Source organism: Siphateles boraxobius, unplaced genomic scaffold, assembly GCF_051911475.1.
Source record: "Siphateles boraxobius isolate OS27281-9 unplaced genomic scaffold, OSU_SipBor_1 7, whole genome shotgun sequence".
Taxonomy (NCBI): Eukaryota; Metazoa; Chordata; class Actinopteri; order Cypriniformes; family Leuciscidae; genus Siphateles; species Siphateles boraxobius.
The window spans coordinates 40,517,501-40,530,242 of NW_027509197.1; the positions used below are offsets into that span (position 1 = coordinate 40,517,501).

At 36.1% G+C, this 12,742-nt stretch overlaps 1 protein-coding gene across 1 annotated transcript in view; it reads right to left on the reverse strand.

Annotated features, from left to right (window-relative positions):
- Positions 1–8,644, reverse strand: part of nlgn4xb (neuroligin 4 X-linked b) — a 52,818-nt gene extending 44,174 nt beyond the window's left edge. Inside the window, exons 1-2 of the mRNA XM_077216457.1 lie at positions 8,261–8,644; positions 117–721 (exon numbers count right to left, since the gene is read on the reverse strand). Of these exons, the coding sequence (XP_077072572.1) occupies positions 117–546 (430 nt within the window). The 5' untranslated portion in view covers positions 547–721; positions 8,261–8,644. The remainder of the gene's footprint in view (positions 1–116; positions 722–8,260) is intronic.
- Positions 8,645–12,742: the final 4,098 nt, after the last annotated feature.

The following is a 12,742-nucleotide window of genomic DNA, read 5'->3' on the forward strand; positions in this document are numbered from 1 at the left end:
TGGTGAGCAGAAGATACTTTTAAAAACATAAAAAATCCAAACCTTTTGACTGGTGTATACATAAGTGTGTGTGTGTGTGTGTGTGTGTGTGCTAGTAATATAATATAATAGCCTACCTTCCTCTGTGGGCACGTAGATGTTGAGGTACAGACAGTCTTCGCTCTGATCATGCACGTATGTCGCTACCGTGTCCAGGTTTGCGGTAAACCACACCGGGAGCATGTCCGTGAGCAGGAGCCGGTCCTCCAGGAACTGTGGACACACCGGAGCGAAGTGTGTGGCGTTCCTGATGCTGGGCCACGACGAGGGCGGGTCCGGGGCCTGAAACCTGCGTTCTCCAGTAGGGGGCGTCGCGTACGGGACCCCCAGATACTGCTCCACGGGGCCCAGGATCTCACTGGACAACGACACCCGCAACCCACGCAACTTACCGTAATTCGTGGTCACCGTTGTATATTGTGCTTGCTGGCAAATGACGAGCGTAACTCCACAAATCAAAGCGAGAATCTGAAGGATCATTCTTGTGGTGTGCGAATGTGCAAACATGCTGAAAGAAGACGTAATCCTTACAACCGCAAATCTGTTAATCCGAAAGTGTCACGGATCCTCAGGCGAGCTCTTCCCGGTCCTCCTGATGCTCTGCGGGAGCTTCGGCTCTCGTGTTTACCGTATCTGCCATGTTTACCGGTTTCCTGATTTAATTCCGGTCGGGTTGATCGGCCTGTGGGAGAGAGAAATCATGATTTACGTACATCAGAAGCACTTTTACAGTATGTTTATCAAATAAATGCATTCTTGGAGAGCAAATATCTTCAATATGGTAGGATATTATTAATATCACAAAATTAAGTTTATTTACTGATTTATACCAGAAGCCCTTTTTACAGTATTTTACAGTACTTTGAGAATTTATGATTTACACCAGAAGCCCTTGAGCAGAATCATAATATTTCACTTTTTTTTTTTTTTTTTTTTTATAAATGCAGCCTTGGAGTGCAAATATCTTCAAAAAATTAGGATATTATTAAGATCACAAATTGAAGTTTATTTACTCTGAGAATTCATCATTTACACCAGAAGCCCTTGAACAGAAACATAATATTTCACATTATTTTTTGTTTTTACAGTATTTTTATTTATTTTATTTATTTGCAGCCTTGGAGAGCAAATATCCTCAAGATATTAGGATATTATCAAGATCACAAAATTCAGTTTATTTACTTAATTCAATTATTTACTTAATTAAATGAGAATTTATGATTTACACTAGAATCCCTTGAACAGAAACACACTCCGCGTGGCTGAGCAATTGGGAAATAAAAAGGCTTAAAGATGGTTAGCTAGTCTAGACCAAGTCAGCTTTATTTCTTTTTAATATATCATATTACCTCTTTTTTTATTATTTTACTTTGATTATTTTACTCTGAACTTTGAATCACCATTGTGTATGAAATGTGCTATATAAATAAACTAAAAAGGCTTAAAGCAGACTAAGAAGGTTAGCTAGTCTAGACCAAGTCAAGTCAGCTTTATTTCTTTTAAATATATTGGTAACACTTTACAATAAGGTTCATTAGATAACATTAGTTATGAACTAATCATGAACTGAGAATGAACAATACTTCTACAGCATTTATTAATCTTAGTTAACATTAATTTCAACATTTACTTATACGTTTTTAAAATCAAAGGTTGCATAGAAAACCGCTGTTTTAAATAGTAATAACATAGTAAAAATAGTAAAAAATAGTAGGCTATTTTTGATAAAAATAAATTCAGCTTTGATCACACGAATAAATTTCACTTTACTGTATATTCACATAGAAAACAGCTGATTTACATTGTAATAATATTTCACTATTTTTACTGTGTTTTTGATCAAATAAATGCAGCCTTTGGTGAGAAACTTCTTACAGATATCTTCAGGATATTAGGCTATTATTAAGATTACAAAACTAAGTTGATTTACTCTGAGAATCTATTTAAAAAGCTCATCTCTGGCTGATCAAAATGTCTTCTTGTTTTAACAAAAAGCTGGATTTTAATGTCTCTGTCCTTAATAAACACCAACCAGATGTTTTAGTATCCTGTGAAAGTAAAACACAGATGCAATCTCTTTAATATCTCAAAAAGACCAAACCCAGGGTAATATTCATGAGTGTCTGTGGATCTCAGTGCATTCGTACAGTAATGCCACATCATTGTACTGTAATTTCAGAGGTGTTTGTGTGCCGATGAACGTCTGTGAGAAACACAACAGGCTTTGTGTTTTCCTTCCATTCAGATGAATGAAATGTTCAGAGTCTCTGCTGGCAGGAGAAAGTCCCGGCTCTCGTATAACACGAGCCGTATATATAAATCTGGCTCACTCATTCAGCATTCCAGCCATTAACAGAGCTGACACACACACACACACACACACACACACACACACTCATCTGCAGGGTTAGCAAGATCTCATCTGTGGGCGGCCACTCGCCGAATGTTCAGCAACAAGCAAAGACACTCAATATATTCTTCATGAGGACCTTTCAGTGAAACATCCTTAAAAGCAAGACACGTTTACTGGAGAAGACAGATATCAGGCCTTGTTTTAAGGGAAGAACGCAGCTTGAATATTAAGAGAAAACAAGTGGAATAATTTAATAAAGATTCAATGCAATAACAAAAACACTTTTTCAGAAAATCCATCTTGAATATGAAATAAAAAAAGTGTAGCCTACTTTATATTGCATTTTTTATTTAATTTTATTTCACTTGTTTTCTCTTAATATCGTTATATTCAAGATATAGTTCATGAAAAATGCATTTTCTCTTCGCATTTCATTTGTATTAAAAATGAAATGCGAAGAGAAAATGCATTTTTCATGAAATATATCTCTAATATAACGATATTAAGAGAAAACAAGTGAAATAAAATTAAATAAAAAATGCAATATAAAGTACACTTTTTTTGGAAAAAAAACATCTTGAGTATAAAGATCTTAAACAATCAAGAGAAAACAAGTGAAATAAAATTCAATAAAAATGAAATTCAATAACAAAACACTTTTTTCAGAATATAAACCTTGAATATAAAGATATTAAACATAAACAACTAAATAAATAAAATGAATAAAGATTAAATGCAAAGACAAGGCATTTTTCAGAAAATATATCTTAAATATAAAGATATTAAGAGAAAACAAGTAAACGTGTAATTACATTAAAATTAAATGCATTAACGAAACATAAACAAAAGAAAACTTAATAAAAGCTTAATAGAATATAAAGAATATACAACTTAATACAAATTAAATTATATATTAAAATACACTTTTTCAGAAAATCCATCTTGAATAAAAAGATATTAAATGTAAACAACAAGTGAAATAAAAACTAAATGCAAAGAAAAAGTACACTTTTTCAAAATAAAACTATACAGGCCTATATTGAATATAAAGATATTAAACAAAAACAAGAGAAAAAAAGTGAAATAAAATGTAAATAAAAAATGGATTTATTTAAAATAAATAAATTCAATGCGATAACAAAATACACTTTTTCAGGGAAAAAAATCATCTTGATTATAAAGATATTGTCAGGATTTGGTTGTTTCATGTTCCTGCTTCATGTCTGTCATGTGATCCCCTGTTCAAGTCATGTGATCATCGTCTGATGTGTCATGCTGTCATTGGTTCATTGTTATTAGTCTTGTGTGTATTTAAGCCCTCATGTTTGCCATGTGTCTTTTTCAAGATTTGTTTCACTGTAACCACGGTTGGTAAGCGACTACGACTACGACTATGACTACGTCCACGTAGGGCTGGACGATTTTGGCTAAAATCATAATCGTGATTAATCGAACAAGTTACCTCGATTACGATTATTCAAAAAAAATCTTTCTCATGTGTCACTGGCAATGCTTAAACTGTAAATATGTTCACGGTTATTTTTTTTTATGAAAGAATGCATAATCCTATCTTTGTGATTCTAAAATAATGAAACGCACAGATAGCTTTTAATGCTTACTTATTAAATATTTCAAACAATTGAATCAAACAAAGCATACAATGCCTGAAATAAAAACGTCTTATAAAAAAGTGATTAAGTTTTAATGCAAAAAGAAAGTTTCCTAAAAATGTAGAAAATAGTTCTTTTTGTAAACAAAATAAATTATTGTAAACATTGCCATCTTAAAAGTATAATATAACTTGTATAAAACTTAAAAAAACGAATCCTTTTAATACTGTGTAGCATTTGTAAATGCTTGTGTTATGGAAACCTGCTTTGTGGAGTGGAGGCACGTGTTGCTGGGCGTTTGTCAGTCTCTCTCTGTTTTCGCGTGTTTCTTTGGTACGAGCGGCTCCTGTTGCTGAGTCGACTCAGTGTTTGAGTTCCCTTTCACACAGAGATTCCGGAAAATACACGGATAAAGTTGCCTAGGATTTGACCCGGGTTCGTTTGACTTTGGTTCATTCACACTGCCAGTGAGTGCGTTCACACAGACACACACAACCCGCAAAGACACGTGACATGTCCCAGCGGCGTCTATAGTGTGCTTATGAGCTGCGATTTCTATCGAGAAACCACGCTTGTGCATTTTTTTTTCTCTGATTCGATCATAAACTAGCGCATTACGAACCATTTCACGCTGGCGAACGATCCCGGCTTAACGCCATCATTACGACACGGCATTGATTACGGCTTTTGTTCACACAGCGCGCGTTCCGGGACTGAACACGGCGATGTTACTATGTCCCCAACCTGGCATCAATCCCGGGTCGTGTTTGCGTTCACACAGAAGGTGTTTGTTCTGGCAATTTCCCGGGATCAACGCGCTATGTGAAAGGGGCTTCAATCTCGCAGACTGGACGGGGTGGAGACAGTTACGTGACTACACACGCGGTAATATGTTTTAAGGGGAAAGTACATTAACACACAGTGTGCGGAAATAATAATAGGATTAAAAAACCGAAATAACCGACATGGTAAAATTACGTCGGTTATCGGCTCTGAATTTCGGTTTCGATTATCTTTCGATTAATCATCCAGCCCTACGTCTACTCTAGTTTTTGAGTTCATGCCACACATGCTCTTGTTTTATTTTTGATCTTATGTTTGTAAATGAACTGCACTTGGGTTCTCTCTTCAACTTGACTTCAGTGGAGTACTTTACAGATATCAAACATTAGAAAAAACAAGTGAAATAAAACTAAATTAAAATGAAATAGAGACAAAATCCACTTCAATTCCAGATAGATTCTCTTCCAAGCATTAATATAATATCAAATCTGCTTCTTTGCTAAATGTCTTGCTTTAAGGATGTTTGCACAGGACAAAGAGACAAGAAAAAAGAGGGAGAAAATTCTTGAGAATTTGACTTTTTTTCAGTGCAAATGCTGAAGCAAAACCTCAGAAGATTAACTAATGTCTTCACATTTGAGTTGAGCGTTAGGATTGCTGATTTTTATAAAGGAAAAAAAAAAACATTACATAAACTAGTACTGATCTTAAATGATCCGAATCCAGGCAGAATTAAAGAAAGCGCTGAATAATATTCTCCCCTTCACTTCATCATCAGGATTCAGGCCCAACAAACACAAAACTTTTAATTAGTTTTCACACAAAACCTTGACAATCACAAGCACATTGTTCTTGGCGAGTTTGAACGTGTCGCAGTTTTCACATTCACAGCTAATTCCTTTCAAAACTCACAATGCTGCTTATTTGCAGCACGTCACAGTTGACAGAGCTGTCCAGCTTTAACTACTAAATGTTTGATCAGGCTGTTTGTGCGTTTGTGTAGCTCAAACAAGCGCTCGCAACACCGAAGTCATGGGTTCGATTCCCAGGGTATGCATTAACTGATAACATGCAAACCTTGAATGCAACGGATAAAACCAAACGTGTAAATGTATATGCATTCGAGTGGAGATGCAGAGATGAACTTTTCCAGTTTGTGATTTACTGAGCATTTATACTTCATTATAGCCAAAGCTGACGTCTTTACTCTGAGTCGATCACCTGACCATAAATGTCATGTAGTGTAACAGTGGTGTAGTTACAGCATCTACGACTTCTGCTCGACACAACCACACTAACCCTTAGAAATAAATAACATGCAAAAACTTCATATGATCATACCTGGAACACTGATTAATATGCATTTTGCTTAAGAATCATATAGCCTATTAAAAACCAAATATCATCTTAAAGAGAACCTATTCTGCATGTGTAGTGTTGCTGTTTGAGCATTAAAAAGTGAGTTCTTCTCTATATCGGTGTCAGTGTTTCTGAACTCCTGAAACGCCTCCATTGTATCTTGAGTTTCTTCCGGGAACGAACACGTCACAATATTCCTCATTATAATAATTCATACGCAGAATAAAGGGGCGGGGCCTGGTTGAGTTAGTTAGTAGTGTGTTAAACTGGCGGTTATGGTAAGGGGCGGGGCATTTCCCAAACACACTCGAAGCGCTCGACCAATCACAACACACTGCTCCAGCCGACCAATCAGAGCACAGTGTGCTTTTCAGAAGGAGGGGCTTCATAGAGACAGGAAGTAAACAGAGCGTTACTGACAGACTGGGAAGAGAGGAGCCGCAACAATGGAGAATATGAGGAAAATAATCAACATTCAAGCAGGAAAACCTGTTCTAGCAGAGCCTGAAACAACATCAAGACTTTAGCAATAATAGATCCTCTTTTACAAATGTCCAGACTTGCTTTGTGAACTTCAATAGACATTCAGTATTTTTTTTTCTTTTAGGCCTATTATTATTATTATTATTATTATTTCCTTTGGAAAACAGAGAAATTCTGAAGAACTGCTTTATCCATACAACAATATTTTTGTATGGATACATTTTTGTCTTTTTAATACACTGAAAATTAGGCATTTTCAGTCAGAAAACGCTAGTAAATTTCACAATTAATTACGAAGAAATGGAAAGTAACGTGTTGAATTAAACGTGAAATTTGGAAGTAGAAAAACTGAAACAGTATTTTCTTATAAGTCAATTTGTGGTTGGCTTAAAGTGTCAGCATGTGGTTTAGAATGACATAATGAAGAGAGAATAATGACAGATCTTTCATTTTTTAGGTGAACTTTCCTTTTAAACCGGTGATAATGCTTGCGGCTGTTCTTTTGTGATGCTTTTAGAAGTGACTCCCAGCGGGTGACTTTTAAACTCTATTCTTGTATGCTGAAGCTATTTGTCCATGATTTTTGAGGCTGTTTCTCTCGACACATTTAATAATGATGTTGTTCAGACACTGACTATAGCGTAATCATCACCTCATGTTGCAATGCAAATCATCAGACCTCATTTACTGCTGACAAATGCTGCTGATTTGCAATCAAACTAATGCATCTCAGCTAGTTAAAAGGATATTTAGTCCTCTTTCATATAGCATTTCTATTGCTTTGTGCACCATACTATCACCTGGTGGTTCACTGATGAATAATACTCACATTAATGGCAATGCCCATGCCATGACAGTGTATTTAATCAGCTGAATATTTTAATAGTGTTCACTCAAATGGTCAAACCTCCAAAAGCCATTTTAATCATCTAAACCACCCTGGGCGATTGATTACCTCTGACTATTTCCCATAATTCTATACGACTGCCTTCTTTTTAATGACAATGTCTTTTTTTCTTTCTTTTTTACATAGCTAAAAAAGTGGTGATACCAACAAGCATCTTGTTTTCTATTGCAGGATAGATGTGCAACTCTCTCAAACATCCTTAATGATTCTATTCTTCTAATATATTAGTCATTCATGCATCAGAAGGTTGATATAATTGGGTCTCTTTGCATTAAAGCACAGGCCGTTCCATACAATCACCAATGACACCAGTTATTATTGGGGTTCTCAAGGATTATTAATGCATGAAGCTGAAGAGCCTAATATTTAAGATTTCAGCCGAAAACCCAAATGCATTCAGACATTAAATCTGTGCAATCGATGTGAACGTGTAAAGTAGGTTATTAAATCCCCCACAGATCTTACCTGCTTCACCCGGTTACTGTCCTGCGACTAACAGCCGGAATAAACCCAATCACTTCTTTACGAATGACAGAAACATAGCCATGTTTTCGACTATATCGCTATATTTTCCATCTATCATGCTGTTTTCGTAACGATCGTCAAACATCTATATGGTGATATATAGAAAGTCGAGAAAAATCTGATATGGAGAAAAAAGACCATCTTATAGCCTATGCAACCTGCGGGTACATTTAACATGCATAATCAGGCACAGCTGCTTACCTTCTCAACAGCACAACCTGAGGTAAAAGAAATCTTAAATCCGAGGCATGAAGAAAAGAGACCGAGCAAAAGATGCGGACACTGACGCCAGCGCGGAAAATCTCCAGAAAACAGCGCGCATATTCATCGATTCTTTATAAGGCAGGGAAAAAACGTCCTTGCATCAGTGAAAACCGCACAGATAATCCCGCACACAATAATCTCAATGCTCCCATCGATCCTAGTGTCTTCATGTGTGTCTCACTCGATTCAGCTCTATTGGGTTTGTGTCGAAGAAGAATCTCAGTGGCTGCGGACTGACTGCATTAAACCTCAACGAGAGATTTACATGAGAAAAATGGAGAAGTTCAGAGATGACAGGACACTCTGTCAAACGGAGCATTCAGAGAACTGTTATAGCGAGACACACCTAATATCAGCCTGTGCACCATTCACGATGTAGGATGGTTTCTTCTAAGAACGTTTTGCTAACGTTCCCATTAACACGTTATTTCTTAATGTTCTCTGCACGTGCAGTTTTGAAGGAACATTCCATTTTAGAATTTTGTAGACGTTATTGCAACGTTACTTTTGAATGTTCTCTGAACGTTCTAAATTCCATGAACAACGTGTAAATAAAGTTTTTGTGTTAATACTTTTGTAGGCTAAATAACGTTGTGAGAACATTAGGCCTACTAAAGAACAGATAACTGTTTGCGTTACTGGAAGAACGTTTAATTATTTTCGTTTAATTAACTTTTGTTAGCATACATTCTGTGGATATTCCCGGTACATAAATCGCAACCAGCCAAACTTAATGGGAATTCAGTTTGCAATTTGCATTAGAATTACCATTAAAGTAATGTCCCCATGAAATCAAAATTGAAGTTTTTTGGTTTTTAGTATGAATGTACTCGCCTTACTGTTATCTATAAGCTAGTGCGCTCCAATACAATGGGAAAAAACTCGCATTTAAAAAATATAAGTATTCACAACTCACAGTCTCTCACTTCCGGCAATATTGATCAATGATTTTGATGACATAACTCTGCACTTCAGCTTCTCATCAGATTTCCTGTCCAATCAAATGCTCTATAGAATCTGAAGCTCCGCCCCTACACTATAAATAGACGCTGAATCTGTGGCTGAAATCGTCACTTGTTCACACTATTACTATTTTTGACATGCTGAAGGCACATAGTGCACTATATAGGGGATAGGGAACGATCCAGCCAGTGTAAAAATGTTTTCCATTAAGGGTGAGTGAGGTCTTGGCTGTGTTCAGCCCCGACAAAAAGTTGCAAAACGTTTTTTAAACGGAAACGGTGGTGTGTTGAACACCCTGTTCTGATGACGCAAGAGTTGCAACTACGGCAGCTGAGAAAGACCATTCTTTGAGTTCTTTTTGAAGAATTTTGTAGCCTGATGACTTCGGTATAAATATGTGTTTAATACTGCAAAATACGCTCGATGTTACAGTCACTGCCTTTGCCATCCAGAATAAAAGAGAACATCCCATGTGGTTCCTAATTATTGTGATCAACATTTGCCTCGCATTTTAGGACGAAAAGACAAACATTTCAGGTGAAGGATAATCCTTTTCTTACCCCCAAGACTGTGTTATGATCTATATGACCTTTGTTGAGGTTGATATGCTATATTTTCACTATAAAACTCTTACGACAAACATGTCTTCTAATATCTTCAATTGTTGCGTATACCGAGCTGCAGGACCTTTTGTAAACCACTTTACTTGGACTCATTGTGCGAGCTGTCTCTTTAATACCTCGTGGTTTATATACATGATTGGGTGGACATTTTTTAAATGCCGTTAAACACCGCTTCCAGGAAACATGTTGTTCAACCCGGAAACCGTAGCAAAACGTTGCCTGGTTTCATGTTAGAGTCACACAAACCACCGCAGTTTCGGTCCAGAGACGCGACACACAGAGCGGATCATATGATTGATTCGCCGCAGATCAGAAAACGCATCGTATCATTTGAATTCTGCACAGAATGCTGTATTTTAAAGTGATATGGAGGATATTAGGAGGCTGAGTTGTAATATAAACTAAACACTATTGGCTATTTTTAAAAAGGGGAGGGGCCTTTTTATATGCCCCGCCCTCTCTTCCTGTTTCAGTGGAAATTACATCAACACTGAATAACGCTGTGTGTTTCAAGGCACTTTAGTGGACCTTTCAATTTAAAGAAATGATTTAACTGTTGTAAGTGTAGTATTTAAGGCATAATTGTCTTTTTTTTATCAAATGATTTTTGTATAAAAAAAAATGTCAATGTCATTCAGAACCTGTATGACTTTCTTTCTTCTGTGCACACAAAAGAAAGGGCTTTTTGTCCATAAAATGAAAGGTCAATGGGACTCAAACTATTTCTCTGATAATACAGTTTATTTTTCAATAAGAATTAGCCATTATCATGATCTCAGACACACAACATATTAAAACAATAGATGGATAGTTGAAATGCCACCTATACAAATGTGTAACCACTCGTCTCTGCCGAGGTTGTCTGATGAGTCTGGATTTCTGCTGCAATATTCAGATGAAAGGTCAGAACGGGTTCACTTAACTAAAACAGCCTCACAGTCACCAGATCTCAGTCCAATAGAGCAGCTTTTGGAACGAGAGATTCACTTCATGGATGCAGCAACTTTGTGATGCTTTCATGAAAATATGGACTAAAGACTGAGGAATGTTTCCAGCATTGAAACATACTTGTTGAATCTCTGCCATATATATATTAAACTTACACAGCAACTGCAAAAGAACAGTCGGCCTGTCAGTTTATGAGATTTGATGAGATGACAATTGGGACAAAACCAAGTATAGTAGAGCACTTCCATTAAACCCTGCAGCGGTTATTTATTAATTTTATTAATGGTCTATATGCCAATACCAACACCATGCGGGAGATTTATGGAGAGTTTCTTCTATTTCACAGGCTGCATGCAGATTGAGCTGTCAAAAAGACTAGAACACCAGATACTTGAGGTTTACGGCATTTGTGTGCAGATATTATTGAACTCAATACAATTTGCATTTATTTGTATAGCGCATTTCACAATACACATCCTTTTAAAGCAGCTTTACAGAAAATGCATGAGTCAATATTACAATTTAGAGTGATCTGTTATCAGAGGAAACTAAGTTTTTATTTCAGAAATGTACATATACAAAATCACAGTTAGCGAAAAAGGTATTAATTTAAACAATGTGATAATTTAATGCAGAAACAATGAGCGCATTGAAGTAATGAACACTTGTTTATTAACAAATGATTATGACATAGATGTGTTTTCGCAGCGATGCCTTAGACCGGATAACAGGGAACCCTCTTGGCTAATTTTCTGAACAAACATTATATTAATGCCAAGAAGACATAATGAAAGAATGTTTGTTCATATTTATCTGTTTTTTAATAAAAACTTAATTTGGTACAAAAATATTTTCTGAATTTTTTAGTTGGATGTTCGTCTTAACATTTTTTTTAAGTGTTACTAATTGCTTCGGAATGTTCAGAGAAAATTAAAAATTAACGTTTCAAAAATGTTTACAAATGGAACGTTCCCTTAAAATTTGCATAATAAAAAACTAAAAAACAAATGGATGTTTTGAACGTTCAGACAACGTTTTTATAAATTAGCAAAATGTTTTAGAATATATCTTTGTTAGTTGGGAAGAACTGTTTTGGTTCGCCAAAGAACCTTTCAGTGGTCAGAACCATTTTTTAGTTTAAAGAATGATTAATTAATTATTAGAACCACTGATGTTCTCCAAGGAACCATCAATGCCAGTAAAGATTTTTTTAAGAGTGTACACTGACCAAAAAGTGTCCCAATTTACCTGAATTCACCCTATATCATTACTGTATGTTATGGAAAATGTGGAAGGGTAAACTTACGCGTGATGAGATGAGATGTGGTGATCTGATGTGATGTGATGTGATGTGATGTGATGAGATGTGGTGAGATGTGGTGATCTGATGTGAGATAAAATGTGATGTGATGTGATGAGGTGATCTGATGTGATGTAAGGAGATGATATGATATGAGATGAGATTGATGTGATGAGATGAGATGAGATGTGATGTGATGTGATGAGATGAGATTGATGTGATGTGATGAGATGAGATTGATGTGATGTGATGTGATGTGATGAGATGAGATGTGATGTGATGTGTTGAGATGAGATGTGATGAGATGAGATGAGATGTGATGTAAGGAGATGATGAGATGAGATGTGATGTGATGAGATGAGATGAGATGAGATGAGATGTGATGTGATGAGATGAGATGAGATGTGATGTGTTGAGATGAGATGTGATGTGATGTGTTGAGATGAGATGAGATGAGATGTGATGTGATGAGATGAGATGTGATGTGATGTGTTGAGATGAGATGAGATGTGATGTGATGTGATGTGATGTGATGTGATGTGTTGAGATGAGATGTGATGAGATGAGATGTAATGTGTTGAGATG